The sequence below is a fragment of the Tursiops truncatus genome, chromosome 3, assembly GCF_011762595.2.
Source record: "Tursiops truncatus isolate mTurTru1 chromosome 3, mTurTru1.mat.Y, whole genome shotgun sequence".
NCBI classification, from domain to species: domain Eukaryota; kingdom Metazoa; phylum Chordata; class Mammalia; order Artiodactyla; family Delphinidae; genus Tursiops; species Tursiops truncatus.
Window position 1 is genome coordinate 146736729 of NC_047036.1, and position 23050 is coordinate 146759778.

The window sequence follows — 23050 nt, forward strand, 5'->3', positions numbered from 1 at the left end:
ACATCCCCTGCAGATAGGATATATAGGCTGACTGCTTTTAAAGCGGAGTTATTTTTTTTTTTTTTGCAGTACGTGGGCCTCTCACTGTTGTGGCCTCTCCCGTTGCGGAGCACAGGCTCCGGACGCGCAGGCTCAGCGGCCATGGCTCACGGGCCCAGCCGCTCCGCGGCATGTGGGATCCTCCCGGACCGGGGCACGAACCCGTGTCCCCTGCATCGGCAGGCGGACTCTCAACCACTGCGCCACCAGGGAAGCCCTAAAGCGGAGTTATACTTAATTAAAAAAAAAAATTAACAAAAATAACTTGGTGTAAACATTATTCACCTGGTCCATCTCCCCCTGTTCCACCCACTGAATAGCCCAGACTACTGGTTACAAACTCAAGTCCTCACCGGGACCAGTCCTCACGGGGGACTGTCAGCATGCTTCCTCATTTTTCCCCTTCAGGAGGCCCAGGTAGGCTTCAGTCTGCCTGCGCACGTTTAAATTTGTGTCATCTCACACCCTCCCAAACTCTAACCCTTATACTTTTCTCTGCTCTGGGAATTCTGTACCATCTGTTTAAATGCCACAGTTGAAGCTACCAAAAAGAGCTGGCACCAAACACCTATTATGTACCAGGCACTGTGCTAGGCACTTTAGGTCATCTAGTCCTTACAGTGATTTTAAAATACTGTCTCCACTTCCCAGATGAAGCAGCTCAGGTTCAAGGCAGGGAATGCCCTTGCCCAGAGGGCCTGCTGTCAGTTAGCTGGCAGAGCTCCAATACCGACCTAGGTCTGTGGGCCCCAAAGTTCATGCTCTTTCCTCTGCCATCCAGTAGACCAGTGACCCCCGTGGATAGTCTTCATCAAGATCCAAAGGCTGTGGTGTTCTAAGAGCATTTCTTCCCAATCCCCAGAGCTGCAGGATATTTGGGAGAACAAACACAGCCCATGAGCACAGAATGGTTCCTTGGATCCAAAAATGGTGGTGAAGGGTGGAGGGAGCTTAAGTTGCAGTCATGATACCTTCCCAGAACATCGGCTTTGAGCTGCTGTTCCTAAGGCATGCCCCGCCACAGATTTAAAGTCTTTGGCGTGGTCACTTCCCTGTTTTCCCAGACCAACCCAACAATAACCTGTCTACTCTGAGAAATACAATTAAGTGATTCTTGGACACAGGATGAGTAGGTGGTCACAAAGTTGAAAGCAATGGGACAATACAAATCCATTTACAGGAGTATGCTTTCCAGGTTACCCTGCGCGCACAGAGGAAATAGTTACTGCTGATCTGCACTACAATTCTTCCACATGGCTTCATACAACCAATAAAAATTTTACAACACTTGAATGAGGATTTCAGTGCATTTGGGCAGGTAAGCAGCTGAATATGGCCCTGTTCTCAGTTATCCTGCAGATGCTGATTGAGTGTCTATGAGGTGTTAGACCCAGCTCTGTGCAGCAGACAAGCAGAAGTTTGGAGGTCTTGGAGCTCCCAGAGTCTTCCCCAGCTGGAAGTGCATGCAACGTGTAGCATGTACAAGCACGCTACCTTCAATGTTAAATGTGATTGAAGACAGTGGCTGTCAGCTCTTGATTCCTTCCTCCTCCTCTCCTTGTCTTTTCAAACACCTCCCTTTTTGGGTCATTTTTTATTAACCAACATGTATTGACTACTGTGTGCTGGTCACTTTGCCACAAAGCTCATCACTTAATTTGTCCCTTTTCTCTGGAATCCCTTTCATTCTTCAAGAATTCAGTTGCCAATCTTGGATGCAATGCTTCAACAGGTCACTGCTAGAAAAGCTTAAGACGGTTCAGAGACAGCAAGCTGATACTCTAGCAATTGACTTAAAAAAAAAAATCAGTTCTCAACTTTGATAAATTGGGTCTCTTCATAAACTGGATTTTCAGCTTTTCTTGAAAATTTACACCTGGCATCACTGGGTCTGCATTCCAGCAACAGACCATCCAGAGCTAGGGCAGGCACCCTCCAGGACTTGGACTAGTGAAACCTACTCTTTTTTTTTGAAACCTTCTCTTATACATGGGAAAGCTGAGATCCAAAAGGGGGGATTGCCACACAGCTAATTAGTAACAGGATGATCAGCCAGTCTCCCTAATTTCCCTTCTCCTTATTATTTTTTTGTGTGGTACGCGGGCCTCTCACTGTTGTGGCCTCTCCCGTTGAGGAGCACAGGCTCCGGACGCGCAGGCTCAGCGGCCATGGCTCACGGGCCCAGCCGCTCCACAGCATGTGGGATCCTCCCGGACCGGGGCACGAACCCGTGTCCCCTGCATTGGCAGGCGGACTCTCATCCACTGCGCCACCAGGGAAGCCCCCCTTCTCCTTATTAACTAGAAACCAAACAGACTGAGGTTGCAAAGCACCACTTAGTCTGATTGTATATCCAAGGAGTTCTACCAAAATCTGAGAATCTCTGTGCATTCGTAGCTGTGAATTTCTTGCAGTAACACCTCACCTACCAAGGAAAAGAGAAACTAGTACTGACTGCTTTGTATTGACTGAAGTTATGGACTGAACACCTATATGTGAGGGCAGGAGACGACTGGAGGTGTGAAGATCCAGGCCGACACCTGAGGCTTTTCCACCCTGCAGCACAGTTTGGGTTCAACATCTGCTCTTCATAACGATTAGCCCAAATCACCAAGAACAGTTTATTCTGTTTAGCACAGGCAGGGATAGAAAGACCTGTGAAAATGGAGAGTCATTATAGGAAAAGTCAAGAAACCACTTCAACCTGGTGCTCAAGGAACTAAATAAATTATGGAATATCCTTATAACCAAATACTAGGCAGCCACCAGCAAGAATTACATGTACTGACATAGGATATAATCTCAAGAAGACTAGATGAAAAGGTGCAGTACAGCACGCTACCATTAATGTTACAGGGCATGGGGACAGTACGTATGTTTGTATGTAGACAGGCAGGTAGGCATATACGCATAGACACGTACATACACACACCCTTCTGTACACAGACCATTATCTGTCAGAGGATATGCAAAAAACTGGTTAACAAGGATTGGAGGACGGAGGGTCAAGAGTGAAAGGGAGAACCACTTTGTACACTATCTTTTATGGCTTGTAAATTGGTTTTCTTAACCGTATGCATACTAGCTATTTCTAAAACATTTTTTTTTACAAGAAAAATGAGTGGGGGCAAAACTGTATAGAATTACTCTAATTTCATCTCAAAAGTCTACATTACCAATTCGGCTAAGGGCTGGCGGAATCTAGTTATCAGGAAAACTCTGCTACTGTGCAGGCCTCCTGAGCAGAATCCTGCAGATACTGTATTTCCTTCTGCTCTGGTCCTCAACCAGTGATGTGTCAATCTGCCAAAAGGAAAGACAACAATTTCATGTCCGATGTGTAAGGGGGAGAGGGCTGCAGCTGCACTTCTCACACTGCCCCCCCCCCCCACCCCTTGGAGAATCAGAGGATCTACTCCCACCCAGAGCCATCTGGCACGTTTAAGGGACCATTTTCGTAGTAACCTGCAAGGCAATTAAGCACTTGTGGAAAGCAGATTTGCTGGGGAGGAGTTCTGAACCAGCCCCAGGGCATGGACTGGCATTATCTCATACCAGTTCTCCCACACCAAAAAAAGTACTTTGTCTTCAACCTCACTGTACAGAGCAGATGATTTTTTCAATCTACAAACTTTAATTGTATGTCACTGATATACTGACAGCACGTTAACAGTTTTTTTTGAAAAATTTCTTAACAGAACATCAGAGTATTGCAACACTTTATTAAGAGTATTGGCTTTGAATTAGTAGCTGAAGTAACAATTGCATGAAGCCAGATCAGGTGTACTGCATAATACTCATACTTGATTTATTGACATTACTTAGCAATTTATTGGACAAAGGTCAAACTTTTTGTTTTTTATTAAGCACATTCCACAGTACAAAGCTGTCGTGAATAATATCTGTACAATTTAACAGTTTCAATAGCTGTTCAGACACAAATTTATTTCAAACAGTTATTGGCAAACATAATTAATTACAAGTTAGAATCAGACTATCCCAGTGCTTTAAAACATTAATATAGCAGTAATTTACAGTTTCTCAATTATGGTTAGCAAAATAAAGTCCAGAGTACAGCTGGGAATTACTACTATAATCCCAGAAAGTCAGAATTCCTCGGGTGCCAAAGTCCCCTGCTATAATTTAGTAGGCACAATTCAAAGGTTGTGTGCATATTCAAAGGCCATGATCTCCCAAGGAACCAGAATTTCTATATTAAACATGCAGAGACAACCACAGAAAGTCCATTCGTTCAGAAGAATTGCCTCCTCCCCTGCCCCTCCCTGCCCTGCCCCCTGGGCTCTCCTAACCAATCTGATATTAAAGCTGTAAGGTAAGAGTGGTCAAAGTTAAGTCACTTTCACAACCGCTGTCAGGGTTACAACATCCACCCGCTGAACGGAGATTTCTTTTTTTTAACACTTTGAGACTCAACTTTTCAAAACCAGAAATTAATTTACTAACATGTAGGAGGGAAGGATGTATTTTTTAAAAAGGACAAAGGAAAACAAAAAAGCAAACCAACCCAACAAACAACCACAGACACACACATTGATTCCCACACCATTCTCAATGTAAAGGACAAAACAGAGCCCAGGCACCTTCCCCTCAGTGGGAGAGTGTGCTTCCACGGGAAGAGGTTTAGTTACAGGAAGTTCTCATTGGTCCTTTAAAACGTTAGCAACATTCCTTGATCTTTGGAAACAATGGCAAGGGGCAAATCAAAACCTAATATTGAACAAGGGAAAAGGAGTGCCAACCAGATGCCAAAGTCCTTTCCACGCACGTCAGCATGATGGTGCCATTCACACATTCGGGCTGCGGAGCGCGCGGGAGCCAGGAGAGCTTGCCGGGGCCACGGCAGCAGGCGACACCAGAGATGACAGGGATGGGACCATGAGCCTGAGGCTTCACACCACCTGGGAGGACCCTTCCCCTCAAGATGGGCCCTTGAACCAGCCTGACGCGGGTCCCGGGCTCCAACACACAAGTGGGCCCTGCTACCACCTGAGAAGGGCAGGACGCACGAATGCCAGAGCCGGGAGAGCCAGTCAGCGGGGGCCTTCTCGCTCTTCCCTTCCCAGGGTTACTAACACACAGAGTGTGACCTGTGACGGTGGAGTCAAATGAATGCTATGGGAAGTGACCACGGGTACTTAAGGAGTACTGATGAGGAAAAGAACAACAAAAGTATTTAAGGTACCTCTCTACTGTATATACTGCACAACAAATAAAACATTTTGTGTTAAACTTTAGAAATTACATCTTAAAACAAGATTCCCATTAAAACACACACACACACCACACACACAATGACAATGACAATGACAAAATAAGAACACCGTATGAATACTGCAGGAAGGGTTCTAGGTAATCCACATCAACCCTGGTAGCGGGTTCTTGAGTCCAGCCCACGGCTAAGGGCGAACACACTCTGCATTAGTGTCTCAGGCACGGGGGCCCTGACTCGAGCAACCTTGAGGTTAAACTGTTATGTACATTATATCTACATGCGGATACAGTATTTTAAATTAGGAGGCAAGCACACATGTAAAGGTGTTACTCTACCAAATATCAGGAGATGGTTGCGGGTACAGAGAACAGTTAATAAAAGAAAAGAGCTATATTACCTGTTGGGAGATAATATAACCTGGCTTACAGTTCTTTAAATTAAAAGAAATTGGTACAGAAAGGAAGTATAATCCAAAAAATATTACTAAAACAACCCAGAGAAATGTTTCCATTGTCCAACATGTTCCTAATACAAGTCACAATTCATAATGACTTGGACGGTCAAAAGGAGAACGCTAACTTCTGAAAAGGAAAGCCCTGGACATTCTGGGTAGGTGTTTGGCACCCAAAATTTCACCGAAGAATGCTGTTTCTTAGTATCAGACCAAAGTGCAAAGCAATATAAATTAGAGGCCAAGTCTTCTCTTGACGGTCGATTTACTTCTGTAAAACAGACTGTACGTTCCTTTTATATGAACAATTTACATTTGAAGCGATAGATTTCTTTTCACTGATGGGGGGAGGAAATGGGCTTCTGTACTACTGAAAGTCGGTGAAGCTAAGGTATCCTTCTCAAAGTAGAGGCCGGAATCGGAGGTGAGAAATGTCGGTACTTGAAGAGTTAGGCTGCTTTGCATCTACCCAGCGTCTAGAACCAATTCCAGCTTCATAACTCAGCTGTGAAGAACTCCCTTAGGCATTTGGTAGCCATGTAGCCAGTAGTTCAAGACTAGGAAACCCTGAAAAAACAAAAACAAAAACAAAGGGAGTACGGATGGATATTCTGGTTAGACATGGAGATATACACCACAGCCCATCCACATCCACACAGACATGTATGTACTTGCGCACACATAACACTGATTTTTAAATAATCAGCATCAAAATAGAAGTTGCAAGTTGTTTTGCGTATACTACATACCAGGTATCAGGTTTATTTAAACCTCTCAAGAACTTTATAAGGTAGAAACTATTATACCTACTTTACAAATAAGAGAACTGAGGCTCAGAAACATTATTTGGTTTAAAGCATTAGCCATTATATCCTGGGATAAACCATAATGGAAAAGAGTATAAAAAAGAATGTATTTATGTGTGTATTACTGAGTCAGTTTGCTGTACAGCAGAAATTAACACAACATTGTAAATCAACTATGCTTCCAGAAAAAAAAAAAAAGCAAGCATTAGCCGTTAAGTGACAGAGAGGGGATTCTAATAGATGACTGATCCTATAACCTATCATCTTTCATGCTGCTAAAAGTTATGCATGTAACAAAATATGCTTAATGTTAGATTTTATATTTAGCATAATCTTAAATTTACGCCATCCAGAGGCCACCAGGACCTCTCTCATGACCGACCCAGTCTTCATCTATCACTGTGAAACAAAAATATGTAAAAGCTAGTAAACAGAGTACTCCTTCTAAACAGAATGCCAACAGTCAGAAATTACTTCTTTTTGAAATAAATCATTTATAAAAGGACAACACAATGTAGAGGGGAAGACAACTGAATGTTCTGTATTTTTTTGACCATGACCTTGAGTCAGGAACACATTTTAATCACAATCTCTACATTCATCCGTGTATGTAAATACACACACATACCCCTACGCAGAACATTCTAACATTCCAACACTAATCGTTACTATGGACAATGCAGGCTGACATTTTATGTCCTGAATTTTACCCAAAGTCAAAATCCATTAAAATGATTTCACAACCCCTAATAAGTTACAACCCTTTCCAAACACTGCACTAAACCATTGGCCTGGAAGATCTAAGTCACCTTTAGGTCTAAAATTCTATGGCCAAAAAGAGAGAGAGAAAAAGAAAGGGGGTGGGGGTGGGGGTAGTTGTTTGGTTTTGTTTTGCTTTTAAACCTTGTATATATTTTTTTAAAGGCAATTTTCCTAAAAGGTTAATTTCCACAAAATCCTAATTTCACAAGAATCCTAATAAGCTTCCAAACGAACGCAAGACAGATTCACAATTTCATCTGCCACTGTTTTCCCATGAAGGATATGTAAGAGTATTTGAATTATTTTAAAAATATTAACACCCAGAGATAAGAAGTCAGCACTCTCAAACGCTGCTGGTGGGAATGTCAACTGATGTAACTCTTCTGGAGGGTAACACAACTCTTAAGTATCAAACCTCTTTAAACATCATAGCTTTCAACCTAGACACTGCAGACATTTCTAGAATTCTATCCAAAGGTAATAAAAGGTTGGGCAAAGATTAAGCTGAAAGAATCATGGCAATGTGTTTTATAATAATTAAAAGCTGGGGGGGGATATAAATCTATAACAGGTGTGTATCCAAACAATCAAACATGATTTTGCCATTAGGAACAGTAATTTAGACAAATAGTGACATTACTGACAGGCAACAATTTCACAATAAAGAAAAAAAAAGCACAGTTATCAAACATAATTTTTAAAAGCCTGAAAGGCTACATACAAAGGAGTTAATAATGGTGAACCAAGAAGAGGAGTTATCTACTTTTTACTAATTTCCTAATATTGTCTCATAATAAAAAAGAGAGCTACTGTATACATAGCTCTTGGGAGTTAGTAATTTTTTTTAAAAAAAATGACTCAGCAAAAAAATCTATTGCTAAATTTCTCGACATAGAAATACTCCTACCTTATATTTTAGGGGTAAATATTTTACTGCAAGGTTAAATCATCATTAGGGTAGTGTTTCTTATTATGCATAAATTTTACAGCATCACATGGTAATAATTTTTTTCATGTTACAATAAATGAAAAGAATTTGGAAAAGAGCAATAAAATCTATAAAGTTGACTGCCAAGGTTGTCAGAAGTAATTCACTTTGAAGAGACAAACACATTTGAGGTTTCATTGCTTGTGCTGCTTAAAAAGCAGATAAGATTTTTCCACTGATTTATAATTGTGGATCATAACAAGGCAGTTGTTCTTAGTTTCCCAAAAAGGGGGCGAGAGGAGGGCCTGGAAGAAGTAACACTACAGTTTCCTTTCCACCACAGCCAATGAGAGAAACGGCATTGGTGATCATTTCATCTCTCAATCAAAGGAATCTAATTTCACGGCATTTTAAAGTAGTATATAAAAGTTGTCCAATTTGTGAAAGTTTACTATGTTCTATAATTCATCTATCAAATTCGCCAGAGGGGGAGAAAACATACTACAGATGTCTTAGATTTTATCATGTGCTTCTTTAACAGTGGAAAGACACAAACACATATCCAAGCTACAAAAGAGGTATACTTAAGTTGTTGTATGATATACCTACTCCCCTGACCCTATCCATTCCAGAAGCTCAGCCACAATTGTAGTTGTCTGTGTTCTATTTTATCTATTTATCTATGTGGGAAAATAAAAGCAGAAGCATTGGGATACAGTCAAAGCAATGCAGAGAGAATGTATAGCTCAGAAAATAAAAAATTAAGAACAGAATAAACTTAACAAAAGGTGTGCAAGACTTCTACACTAAAAACTGCAAAACACTGCTGAAGAGAAACTGAAGAAGACCTGAATAGTAAAGAGATATACTGGGTTTATGGATTAGAAGACTCAGCATTTGTTAAAGATGGAAATTCTCCCCAAGGTGACCTTTAGAGTCAATGCAGTCCTGATCATAATCCCATAATCTTCATAGAATTTGATGATTTCATTCAAAAATGAGTATGAAAACCAAGAGGACCTAGAAGAGTCAAAACAATTTTTTTTAAACTGACTTATTACACAGCATGGTATTGGCAAAAGGATAGCCATAGATCACAGAACAGAACAGAGGCCAGAAAAAGTATAACAAACAAGTGGTCAATTGAGTTTCTGACAGAGTGCTATAACAATTCGTTGGGAAGAGGACAGTCTTTTAACCCAAAAGAGCTGGAACAACTAGAAGGCTGTATAAAAAACACCATTCACAAAATTAATTCTAAATGGATCAAAGACCTAAATGTAAAACCTAAGCATATAAAACTCTTACAACGATGCTGGTCCAAACACGGTAGTCACTAGCTACACGTAGTTATTTATTATTTTATATTTTATTTTAAAAAATTTTTGGCTGCGTTGGGTCTCCATTGCTGCACGCGGGCTCCCTCCAGCTGCAGTGAGCGGGGGCCCCTCACTACGGTGGCCTCTCCCTCTGCGGAGCACAGGCTCCAGGTGCACAGGGTTCAGTAGTTGTGGTACGCAGGCCCAGCAGCCGCAGCTCGCGGGCTCCAGAGCGCAAGCCCAGCAGCCGTGGCGCACAGGCCCAGCTGCTCCGTGGCATGTGGGATCTTCCCGGACCAGGGCTCGAAACCGCGTCCCCTGCTCTGGCAGGCGGACTCCCAACCACTGCACCACCAGGGAAGCCCGCTACATGTAGCTATTTAAATTTAAGTTTAAATGAAGTACAATTAAATACAATTAAAAATCCAATCCAATTCAATTCAATTCAAATATAATTAAAACTTCAGTTCCTAAACCAAACCGGACACATTTCATGAGCTTAATAGCCACATACGGCTCGTGACTATCAAAGTGGACAGTGCAGGGACTTCCCTGGTGGCGCAGTGGTTAAGAATATACCTGGCAATGCAGGGGACACGGGTTTGATCCCTGGTCCGGGAAGATCCCACATGCCGCAGAGCAACTAAGCCCATGTGCTACAACTACTGAAGTCCGTGTGCCTAGAGCCTGTTCTCCGCAACAAGAGAAGCCACCACAGTGAGAAGCCCGTGCACCGCAGTGAAGAGCAACCCTGGCTCACTGCAACTAGAGAAAGCTCACGCACAGCAACGAAGACCCAACACAGCCAAAAATAAATTAATTAAATAAATAAATTAAAAAAAAAACATCACAAAGTGGACAGTGCAGCTGTAGAAAATGTAAACTAATCTGGTGAAAGGAAGCAGGTCAGTGTTTGCTAAGGCTGTGAAGGGATCAGGCTCTGACTACAAAGAGGACACAAGGGAACTTCTGGGGGGTGATAAAAATATTCTTACCTGGAGTGTGGAGGAAATTGCAGGGGTGTATATATTCGTAAAAACGTGTCACAAAACAGTATAATTTAAGTGGGTACAATCTGTTTTACAAAAATCATACCTCAATAAAATTGATTCAAAACAGCAATGGGGCTTAGCGAAGGTGAAGGGGGCGGGGCAGAGGGAGATGTGTACATCTAGGTACCTGTCTATATGTAAGGAATATATTTAGTACTTGACTATGCCACTTTAGACAACTTAGTCTAATTTCTTACTGAGCTATTATCTTTATGTTTGTGGAAGGTGTATGAATACACTGCAGTTTCGCACATATTTATTTATGGGCAAATTCTTGTTGGCCCAGGAGAAAGAGCACAGAGATGTCATGTTGGCCCCGGGTGTCACTTGACCAACAAATGTCAACAAGCACTCATAATACACTGTGTGCTCTATTAGATACTGGGGCTCCAAAATAAAAGGAGCTCCACGCCTGGTAAGAGAGACAGGCATGCAAATTATTTCAATACCAAATAATAAATTAAGTCAGATGAAGGAAAGGAGTGGGGGTGTGGTGGTATCCACAAAACCCTAACAACACAAGCAAGGGGAGGGAGGTGGCAGAGGTCTGTACTACTGAAGTGTAATTAGGGAAATTAAACAGAATTCAGTCTGGTTGGAGCCCTGGATTTTTGGGAGGCAAGAATGCAAGGCTGGGGTGGGGGAGGGTAGAGAGGACAGAAGGTAAGAGCTAGATATTGAAATTTCTGTTAGCTAATCTTAGCTAAGCCTTGCTCCTGAAAACAAAAGGAAGCTAGTGAAGAGGAGAGGCAGGGCTAAGATGACCATAGTTGGTAACAGGATGAAGGGTGGGCTGAAGAGGGAGAAGAAGAGAACAGGAAGGAGGAAATCAGTTTTCATTTGGGTCCCTTCCTCCTTCCTTATGTATTTCTTTAGTTTGGGGCGAAGGGAGGTTGAGGCGGGGAAGAGCAATCACTCAAAAAATCCTTGCCGGGCTTCCCTGGTGGCGCGGTGGTTACGAATCCACCTGCCAATGCAGGGGACGTGGGTTTGAGCCCTGGTGCGGGAGGATCCCACAGGCTGTGGAGCAACTAAGCCCGTGCGCCACAACTGCTGAGCCTGCGCTCTAGAGCCCATAAGCCACAACTACTGAAGCCCACGCGCCTAGAGCCTGTGCTCCGCAACAAGAGAAGCCACCGCAATGAGAAGCCCACGCACCGCAACGAAGATCAAATGCAGCGCCACCCCACCCCCCAAAAAGAGATCCTTGCCTTCTTCCTCTGTAATTTCCTATAATTCCATAAACGTAAAAATTCTGCCATGTGAATTTCTCAACTGACTTGTGAAGAATCTATCCAGAGAGAAAGCAGCAAGGGAGATGGCCACTGTCACAAGAGCCAGTATGAACACAGCTGAGACCAGGAACGGCAACTATGTATGTGGCTTACAGGTCACTACTGTGGCTCAGATCCTATAGCCAGGGAGGCACAGCCAAGCCATTGAGGCACTTAGGCCTTCTGGGTCCATGTGGGGTCCCATCATCCTTCCAAAGGCAGTACACCAGCCAGTCACTACGGATCAAACTGAGTTGGCATGAAGAAACAATGCATTTGCCATTCCTGATGCAGATCCTTGGTTTATCGCTAATAGATGGAACAGGGGCAAGACCAGAGGTCCGCATGCTTCTTCTTAATGGGCCAGATTGTACGTATTTTAGGCCACACAGTCTCTTTTGCAACTACTCAGCTCTGCCACTGAAGCACGAAACCAGCCACAGACAATACATAAACAGATGAGCTGTGGCTGTGCTCCAGAAAAACTACTTATGGGCACTGGAATTTGAATTTTATATAATTTTCACATGTTCTAAAATAATATTCTTCTTTTAATTGTTTCAGAGTATTTAAAAGTGTAAAAAACTATTCTTAGATTGCTATGGTAAGGATAAAAAAAATAAGGCAGTGGGTCAAATTTGGCCTCCAGCTGTAGCCTGCCGACCCTGAATAAGATAAACTTCCTGGAGCAGAAATAAGGAGTATCTGAAAAGATGTCAACTTAGTGATCTAGAAAGCAGTGATTCCCTATCTTTTCACCCCCAAAATTTCACGATTCTGCACACGGACTTTCTTTACATTTTTAATATTCAATGAACAGGAAAATATACAATGACAAAAAGCTACTAAGCATTAAGTAATGTTTTTACATAAATATGAATTTTATTAACACAGTCTTTACATACATATATACATGACAGTACAAATATGCACAAACATTATTTATTCAATCTACAAAGTTTAATGTGCACAGAATTCACAGGCCCCCTCGCAAAATTCTCAAGAGTTGGGAATACTGCTCCAGATGAACATGGTCATCAGTCCCAAGGACACTGCCAAGTAAGGCTTCTCATCCTCTACCTGGACACCCTTAGTAATCAAAACATGCCATCGTCAATGTTATTATGGCCCTAAGTCTTCCTGTTACCGGAGCAAAGGACTTGGCTTCCAGGGTACCTGTTGTGTCTAATGGATGAAGAACGAGTTTTAGGGGCTCTCTCAACAAACACCCTTCTTTGATTCCTACCCTAGGGAATGGTGGTGGTGGGTGGATTGTAATGGGGGGGTGGGGAGGGGAGGTAGTTTTAAGTGTTTGCCTGATGGTGATTTTTAAAAAAATAAAAGCTAGAACTGAAAGACAGGAAAGAAAGAGAAAAAGGAGATCCTTGCACCGCAAAACAATTTGGAGGACTTTACTGGTACTAAATTGGTATGACCTGGGAAAAGTTTTAAAAAACAGGAACCGTGGTGTCTACCAATATGAAAACCCACAATAAGCAGGATTTCGATTTAGATCTTATTTTGATGTGACCATAAAGATCTAGCCTTATGCTAGAACTCTGCAAAGTTGATGCATCTAATGTTCCTATTACTGAGAAAGGAACCCAAACCATAAAATTTCCCCAAAGGGAAGGTGAATTCAATCAGCAAAATTAAAAGTGGGGCAAGTACTCACCTGAAACAGGTAAAGTGCAGACTGTTATCTGGAGATGTAAGTGTATGTTCTGGAGGGAGAACGGGTCTCATTCTGGGCACTGGGAGGCACATTTAAGAAATCCCAAATCAAAATTGTGTCATCATGGGAGCTGCTGATGATCTGAAATTCATCAAACTGTAGCCGAAACACACGTCCAGAATGTTCCTGTGAAACGTAACAGCTTTATGAATAAAACGAAATCTTTACAATCCCTCCTATCTCACTACCAGGGAGTTGGCACAGGCTGAAAATACAGCTCCTTATCCAGGCTTCCTACATAACTTTATTGAGCTTTGTCCTTCTCCCTAGGAATACAGATTCTGCCTTCCCTTCTAGGCTTTTTCTTTAATTTAACTTTGTGTCCTAGATCCTGGCCCATTAATATGTCAAAGAAGAAAAACTATGTGATCATCTTACAAAGGGTCTTAAGAAGGTAAGCAACAATATTTAATACCCATTCTTGATACACTGTAAAAACTAGGACCAGAAGAATAGTGTTTTTAACACCACCAAGCATATCTATCTCAAACCACAGCTAACATCAAAATTAATGGTGAAATACCAGAAGTCTTCCTATTAAAATCAAGAAGAAAACAAGAATGGCCCTGACTCAAGTTCTGCATGTTCTTCTAGTCAATGAAAGGAGAGAAAAAATAGAAGGTAAAACTACTGAAAATAAGAAAACTCTATCAATATTTTCAAACAACTGTCTCCTCAAAAATACAAAAGTAAACAGACTGCTAGAAATAATGAGCTTGGCAAAGTTGGTAAAACAAGATTAATATATAAAAATAAAGTATTCCTATATGCCAAGCAATAATCCGTAGAATACAGATTGAGGGGAAAGTCCACCATAATAGTACAAAAATGTGCTGAGTTATAAAACACAACACAACCACAGACACCCATATTAGGAAATCTCCCAAACTTGCAGACAGGAAATACTTTATGTTCTAGGAGGAAACCAGTCCACCTACAAATGAGGAAGCCTGCTTTCATATTTTAAGTTGTGTTAATACTCTTTATAAAAGAGCTCACAGAAATATGAATGTCAAATATTCTCCGATTTTGACTAATAAACAAAATTAACAGAACAGCGCATTTCTCAGAAGGCATGCTGTGAGGTACAGAAGCTTTCCAGTGATAGGCTCAGGGAGGTCTATCTGCAGGTGGCCAACCGCCAGCACAGGGAAGCACTTCCCTTTCAACAGATCACATACCACCAATGTGCGCAGACACAACGTGCTTGCTGGGGCTCGGGGGTCGAGAGCAGCCTGCAAGTCCCAAACTTTGATTTTCCTAGAAAGGAAAATGAAATCACAATTAGTGGAAAAGTCAACATTTTATATATTGTCAAGCATTTCCTCGATAGAAAGGAGTGCATTCGAACTGCCTATTTTAAAAGCTAATGGGGAACCTGCTGATGTTTTGACAAGGTATTTAAACCAATTACACTTGATTTGGAAAAAATAAGGACCTACACATTCTCAGAATTGCTGAAATTGTGAAGAAATATTGTTTGAAGGGAGACAAGAAAACAACTTCACATTATCTAAATTCAATTCCTGACTTGATAATCTATGTCACCAAATTCATTAATCAGGAAGCTCTCTAGGGCTGAGTAGGTGCTGCTGACAGAAGCTAGGGCTCTCTGTGAAATTCCAAGGATACCTTTCTCCAAACTAAGCAAATGCTGAAAGTTAATAATAGGAGTATGAACAGACCAACTAACCCGCCTGTGAAGTATATATAAGGTCATCTTGAAAGGTTTACGGTTGCCATTTGCTCATTTTAAAAGTCATGAGGCTTTTTAAAGAGGATGTGTTCAATTCACCAAAAGGGGAAAAGAAATTTATCATTGAACTCACCAAAAAGAAAAAAAAAAAAGCCTGGATTAATTTAGTACTGGGACAAGGAACTAGCTACTCCCTGAGTTTACAATAATGGTTAAAAGCATAAGCTTATTAATTCATCCTTCTGGGTCTCAGTGTCCCCACTTGATCCTGCCATCCACCATTACATAAGAAATACCTAGCATGGGACCTAGCACATACACAGCTGCTTAATATGCAGTACTTATTTTTCCTCTTCATATAGTTATGGCCACGCATTTGAAAATTTGAAACACGTACCCATCATAGGCCCCACTGACAATCCTCTTGTTATCAAACCGGATGCATCGGACCAATTCTTCATGTCCCTCTAGGACTCTTAAACAGGCGCCACATTCAATATCCCACAGTCTTGAATGAAAAACAGATTTCTGTGAATCAACTTCCTACGCATGATTCAAACTATCCATACGTGATCTTCTCTACCCTGGGAATCTTTTTTTCTATCTCACTCCCAGTTCATATTATACACATGTGAAGATATGTGTGTACCTTTGTACCATTCATGTGTTTTTTAAGAACTAACTTGGGAGAAAGGCTTACTTTTCATTTTATTTCCTTTTACATAGTTTGAAACTTTTAAAAATCACATGCATGTTGTTATTATTTAAATAATACCAACAAAGAAATTTCAATTACATTTAGTTTGTAGGCATGCTCTTGATGTCTGAGTTGATGAAACCAAGTAGCCAAATGGTCTAGGAAGAATTCTGGGGGGGAAACAGGGATTGCAGGCCGTAAAGAAGAAAAAGGATGTCGGTGTGGGGAAGATAATAAATACAGCCCAGGGGGTTAGGCTTCCACCACCAAGGTTAGAACTGGTGGACCAGCACAATGGTCTCCCTCTCCTGATGAGGCTTAGGGATTCCCCTTCCTAGATACAGTATTACAAGGTCAGAGTGGGAGCCTCTCATTAGGCATATGCAGTGTCTTAGAAATATAAACCCAGTGACTACCATCCAGCCTTTTTCTCTGTATATGATTTATGTAACAATTCTGGAAAGAGATTTTTAAAAAATTATCACTGATTTAACTACATTATTTGCAAAAAGAAACCACAGCAAACTAACATGTACAAAACAAAGTTAGCAAATTAATTCTATAAAGACATTTTCTTAGCCTCCCCACTAGTACCTATCATAAATCCAATGAATATTCTATCCTCAGCAAATGTTCTCATCAGTGTCAGTGATGATGGCTTCTCTAATCTACTGTGAAGAGAACACTGCCACTATAACTCCAAAGTGGTTCTCTTCCATAAACTATTCAGCAGTACACATTATTATTTTGTAGAAGCTCGGAGGTTCCAATGAGGAAGTTAAGAATTGTTTATTGCTGAAATATTAAGTAATACCAAGCATAAAGAATGCAACAGAACCAAGATTCAAGTTCTCAACTGACTTTTATGATACCTTAAAACTTAAAATGATAAAGAAAACTTTTGGCAGATAAAGCTACATTGTGTTTGCTTTCTTTCTTTCTTTTTCTAAAAAAATAATCTTGAACCCAATCCTTATTTTGCCCAAACAGGCAATTTGATTATAAAAAAGCTACTAGAATATGTTGGGACAGTTGGAAAAATGACTTGGGGTAATTAAATAGATATTTAAGGGAAGTTCTTAATAAGATAAAAAGTGTTTAAAGACATTCATATTTATTAGAAAGCAAGGACAATGAGTGTTGGGAAGAAAAAAGGGAGATAAGATAAATGACCAAACAGGAATTGATGACAGTGTTGGGAGAGAGAAATAAAGTACACTGCCCTCTGTTAGGGAGAGAGGCAGGAGCTCACTGGTAAGGGAAAGGAGAGCATCAGGCTGGAGCATCCTCTGTTCTGAGGCACTACGGTATTAAGTGATCTTGGGTGGAGTTGAGGTTATAAAACCTTGTGCACTGGGGGAATCTTGGAAGAATACCCAGGGCATACACAATTTACCCACTTTAGTATGCAGAACCAGAGAGATAAATAAAAGTTACCTAAAGTTTTCTTATCTGAAGCAACCCCCAATGCTTTTGAGCATCAGGACTGGAGATAAGTCAACACTATGGCAAAAATGAGCCCACTCTGTCACCACACCAACTTCTACCCACCTTATGGTATTATCGGATGATCCACTAACAACCAGCCGATCCCTGTACTGGAGACAGGCAATGCCTCGCTTGTGCCCATTCAGAGTACGAACAAATTCACAGGTGCTCGTGCTCCAGACCTGTACAACAAATTAGCAATACATTTAAGAATAAATGCAGAAAAGCCCTTGCACAATGTACCTTTAAAAAAAAAAATCAGAACTTCTAAGAATGACCACAATACTTGATTATGAAATACGCTGGGGAGGTTGGGGAACAGATTGGATAGCATAACATTTCCTAAGCTGCTGAGTGATAAAACTGGAATGAAATACAGAGGGAATTTGTGAAGTCTCCAAACCTTGAGATCTTCACAAAGAGAACATCTCCTGGATGGTTCAGACATTCATTTGCCTAGAGAGAAGGGTCTGGGCCAGATCTTATGTTTTTAGGCCGGGTGACACGTCAAACCCAATGTAACTGACGTGAAAGGGCTTCACCTTTTGCATTCTCTTCTTTTCCAGCATAGTTTCTCGAATAGCTCCATTTGTTTTGACACATCACTCCTAATATTATGTATGTGGAATAAATAACCCCTCTTTTGTGAAGCTGTCTGCAAGACTCAGATGTCCATAGACACACTTAATACCAGCCAAATAAGGAGACACAAAGTAACCAATGTTCCCTGAATTATTTTATTAGCTGCATTTGTAGTTGAATGGGACAACCAGATATCCAGAGGCAAAAGGATGAAGTTGGATCCCTGTGTCACACTGTATACAAAAATTTAATTCAACATGGATCAATGATCTAAATGTAGCAGCTGAAACTGTAACTCTCAGAAGAAAACATAAGAGTAAATCTTTGTGACCTTGTATTAGGCAACTGTTTCTTAGATATGATAATAAAAGCACAAGTAACAAAAAAAATTGATGAACTTGACTTCAACAAAGTTAAAACTATTTGTGTTTCAAAGGACACCATCAAGAAAGTGAAAAGACAACCCACAGGAAGAAAATATTTGCAAATCATTTATCTGATAAGGGACTTGTAACCAGAACATGTAAAGAACTTTTGCAACTAAATAATAAAGAGACAAATAATCTAAGGTTTGAAAAGAGCAAAAGATTTAAGTAGATGTCTCTTCAAAGAAGTTATAAAAATGGCCAATAAGCACATGATGCTCAACATCACTGGTCATTAGGAAAATTGAAAGAAAAACTGCAGAGATACCACTAAATACCTACCAGGATGGCTATAATAGACACACACACACACACACACACACACTAACAAGGGCTGGCAAGGATATGGAGAAATATCTGGGCTGATATTATGCAACATCTGTTTTTTTTTTTTTTTTTTTTGCTGTACGCAGGCCTCTCACTGTTGTGGCCCCTCCCGCTGCAGAGCACAGGCTCCGGACGCGCAGGCCCAGCGGCCACGGCCCATGGGCCCAGCCGCTCCGCGGCATGCAGGATCCTCCTGGACCGGGGCACGAACCCGTGTCCCTTGAATCGGCAGGCGGACCCTCAACCACTGCGCCACCAGGGAAGCCCCAACATCTGTTTTGTACAAAGGCCCAAACCCTCTTGACTTCCAGGCACTGGTCTCATACAAATTGGTGTGACTGACTGGTGAGGTGCCAAAAATCCTAGTTTTTCAGCTTCCAGACTCTATCCAATCTAAAAGTCTGATGCTATCTAGTCTGTGATCTGTGGGGCTAGATACTAGCATGCTGGCCAGTACGGGTCATAAAAGGAAGGTTTCTGAGCCCATACACTGCTGGTGAGATTGTTAAATGGTGAAGCCATTTTGGAAAACAGTTTGGCAGTTCCTGAAGATGTTCAACACAGAGTTACCATCCCAAGAGAATTAAAAGTGTATGTACACGCAAACATCTGTACACAAATATTTATGGCAGCATTATATATAACAGATAGAATGTGCAAACAATCAAAATGTCCGTGAACTGACGAACGGATAAACAAAATGTGGTGCATCCACACACAGAATTTTTCTAGTCATCAGAAGGAATGAAGTCTGATTCATGCTGCAAAGTACATGGATGACCCTTGAAAACACTACACTAAGTGAAAGAAGCCAGACACAAAAGGCCACATGTATATGATAACATTTATCTGAAAAGTCTCAAATAGGCAAATCCAGAGAAGGAAGATTACTGATTGTCAGGGACTGGGGGTAGAGAACAGGGGTTGACTGCTAATGGGTATGAGGTTTTTTCAGAGGGTGATAAAGATGTTCTGAAACTAGTGATGACCATACAACACTGTGAATATACGAAACCACTGAATGGTATGCTTTCAAATGATGAATCTTATGGTATGTGAATTATATCTCAATAAGGCTATTATAAAAATATAAGGAAAGCTAAAATTTTAATAAGTTAACATGTACATTGGAACCAGCACTGCATTTACCATACCCGATGGATCACCCTAGACTACAAGTGCTTGTCACACGTCTGCCTCACACCACACGTTGAGCTCCTTGGAGGCAGGGACATGTCCTGTTCCTCATCATATCTCTAGCATCCAGCCCAGGGTCTATGGCATGGCAGGCTCTCAAGATTAGGTGAATAAATCAAAGCTGAACTCTGCCACTAACTAGCTAATGTGGCCTCCAGCACAGTCCTCTGTGCCACATCTGTAAAATGTGGCTCAGCAGAGTGCTGGGAGGGTGGAATGAGGCAGTAATGGGAAGCTTCTGGCACATGGTACATGTCCCATAGGTTAGTTCTCTTCCCTTTTAAAAGGTTATCAACAATGTCCTTTCATGAAATAGAGGACTGCTCTCGGTCCGGACCCCATGACCCTTTTCTACGACCTCGCCTACGGCTTGAGAAGCATAAAGAATGAGCATGCCTTGAGGTCTCATAAGCACAAGTAGAGGAGAATAAAGATCTTGCCAGATGCGAGGTTGGTATAAGCCACCTCTGCTTTCTCTGTGTTCTAAAAGGGATGGCAACAAGCAGAGTTATGACTGCAGACACACTTACTTTGATGGTCCTGTCCCCAGAGGCAGACACTATGTACTTATCGTCAAAGTCTACTACATTGACAGCAGCACGGTGGCCAACCAGGACACGGCGTAAAGTGATATCAGTGGCAGAAGCCATGTCCCACACTGCGATGGAGCGGTCCTTGGAACAGGTCACCATCAGTCCATTGCTGAAGCGTAAGTGCAGTACAGCCTCGTTGTGGTGGATCAACGTGTTCAGAACTTCACCCGTGTTCACATCCCAGACTCTAGGGAACAGAAAAGCACAATGCTTAATTATCGAGACAACCAGGAAAAGATTCCTGTGTCTGTGCTCTGGGCCCATTTTTAGTAGTAGGCTGGGGAGGAGTGGACTTCACGTGTATCTGGTGACTGGGACCTGACACCATGCTTAAAAGGAGCCCCCAGAAGCAATTTCTCTATTTGTGAAGAAATGGTAAGATGGTTTCAAAAAAGAAGGCCAGGGCTTCCCTGGTGGCGCAGTGGTTGAGAGTCCGCCTGCCAATGCAGGGGACACGGGTTCGTGCCCCGGTCCGGGAAGATCCCACATGCCACGGAGTGGCTGGACCCGTGAGCCATGGCCGCTGAGCCTGCGCGTCCGGAGCCTGTGCTCTGCAACGGGAGAGGCCACAACAGTGAGAGGCCCGCGTACCGCAAAAAAAAAAAAAAAAAAAAAGAAGGCCAATTCTGACTCCTGCCCAGGTATTCAGGGATGGTGTTTGCAGCCTTGTGCTGATGGCAAAAAATGATGCAAGGAAGTGGGCTTTGCAGTGAGTTTGAGATGACAGAAAGAAGATGGCTTGGTGGCTGGGTTCCAAGCTTAAGGTTGTTTTTGACCTCTGACAAGCTTTTGAGTCTATTATTTATCCACTGCAAACTGGAGGCTGTGGGTCTCATCAATCACCACACCCATCTATCTACCCAACCGCTTTATGGACAAAGCACATGTCTCCAATTGCTTCACCCTTGAGATACAGGCTTCTTAGGGGCAGCCCTTTCACATCATAGCTTTTCTGTAACCCCAATCTCCTAAGGGGACAAGTTCGTGCAGAGCAGACGAAGAGAGTCTCAGGCTTCTAAGGCCGAGACATGACCTATCGTGGAAGCAGCAGCCTGGAAGCACTGAGTCAGGGAAAGGATACTAGGCATGCTGGTGACTATTTCAATCTCTTAGGTGTGCCTGTAAAGCAATCCTCTTCAAATCTCTGACTCACTCTAGAAGAGGCATTTCCTTTCCTCCCCATGACATGCCTTCCTCAGGCTACCAGCAGTCCAGCTCAAGCTTTACTGTATTACCTCTAGGCTCTGGTGAACGCATCACTATAGCAAAATCCAAAGCCATCTGGTATGGAAAAACATCCTTGTCCCAGTGGTTTAGGAGTAGATCCCAATAATGTTTCCTTTCTACTCTCAACTCCCAACCAGCAGTCACTGCTTCCCTTCTACTGTAGAACACTGCCACTTCCATCTTCATCACTCTGCCCCTGGGGTGGCATCTGAAAACTACTGTCTCCATCACTGGAAAAGCTACATAATATCAAGATAGTCTTGAGTGCTATAAATTCAAGGCTCGAAATTAACTAACTATGTGACTGAGTAAATTATTCGCCTCTCTGGCCTCCATTTCCCAATACTACATCTATAAAAAAGAAGATACTACTTACTTTAGAAAGGTTGATGTGAGAATTCAATAGAATAACATTATACAAAATATCGGGCACATTATTTGTGTCCCTCAAAAAGTGCTGCAAATCTCTGCTTCTGATTCTTCTGGTACTTGTAGTTTACTGTCCACCACACTCCTAGAACACCTGCTTCCTTCCTCTCTCCTCTAGAGCGTGGTCTCCCAGGAGAAAGCTACCCTGACACTGTCAGGTACTGTGCTTTTACAGGAAGGCATGTTGCCATCTCTAGAATGTATGGTAATGGGAATAGGACCTACTTAACAAAAGTTAGCTTTCCTGCCTACTTTGTTCAAATGTACCTACACCACAAATGGTTTTGATATATAGCATACAAAAACATATACAGAGCATGTGTGTACTTCATTGCAGAAGAAGAGGTGAATCTGTCTCCTTGTGGAAGGTACAGAAGTTCAGGCCAGTGAAATCCAATCACTCACCTCACTGTAGAGTCAGAAGAGCCAGTCACAATGACACGTTCATCATACTGGAGACAAAGGACAGAGCCAGTGTGTCCCGTTAACACTTTCAAACATTCCAAGCTGGTTTTATCCCAGATCTATTGAGACAAACACAAACAGTAATTTAGTATATCACATTCTGATCAATGTTTTTATCATACCTTATTTTCTGAATCATAAAACAAAACAAAGCTGTGTTACAGTAAATAAGAGCAGTAAACATCAAACAGGTGGTAAATGACAAGAGGGGAAGAAGAGGCAATACTGAATAACTTCCAGAATAGGTATACTACTTTGTTTACTTTGTCCCCATAACTACTGTGCCCATTATACTTAACAGCTTTATAAAGAGAATTTTTAAATA

The 23050-nt window shown here is 41.8% G+C and overlaps 1 protein-coding gene across 8 annotated transcripts in view; it reads right to left on the bottom strand.

Annotated features, from left to right (window-relative positions):
* Positions 1–3741: 3741 nt before the first annotated feature.
* The window catches only part of FBXW11 (F-box and WD repeat domain containing 11), a 132121-nt gene continuing 112812 nt past the window's right edge, over positions 3742–23050 (bottom strand). For 7 of the 8 annotated variants that reach the window (XM_019945916.3, XM_019945895.3, XM_019945883.2 and 4 more), the window contains 7 exons: positions 22666–22784; positions 20542–20791; positions 17544–17662; positions 15693–15803; positions 14781–14859; positions 13540–13725; positions 3742–6290 (listed from right to left, as the gene is read on the bottom strand). In XM_019945916.3, the coding sequence (XP_019801475.1) occupies positions 13564–13725; positions 14781–14859; positions 15693–15803; positions 17544–17662; positions 20542–20791; positions 22666–22784 (840 nt within the window). In that variant the 3' untranslated portion in view covers positions 3742–6290; positions 13540–13563. Of the gene's footprint in view, positions 6291–12652; positions 13050–13539; positions 13726–14780; positions 14860–15692; positions 15804–17543; positions 17663–20541; positions 20792–22665; positions 22785–23050 lie in introns of those variants that run through there. The other variant, XM_019945878.3, reaches the window with a different exon arrangement.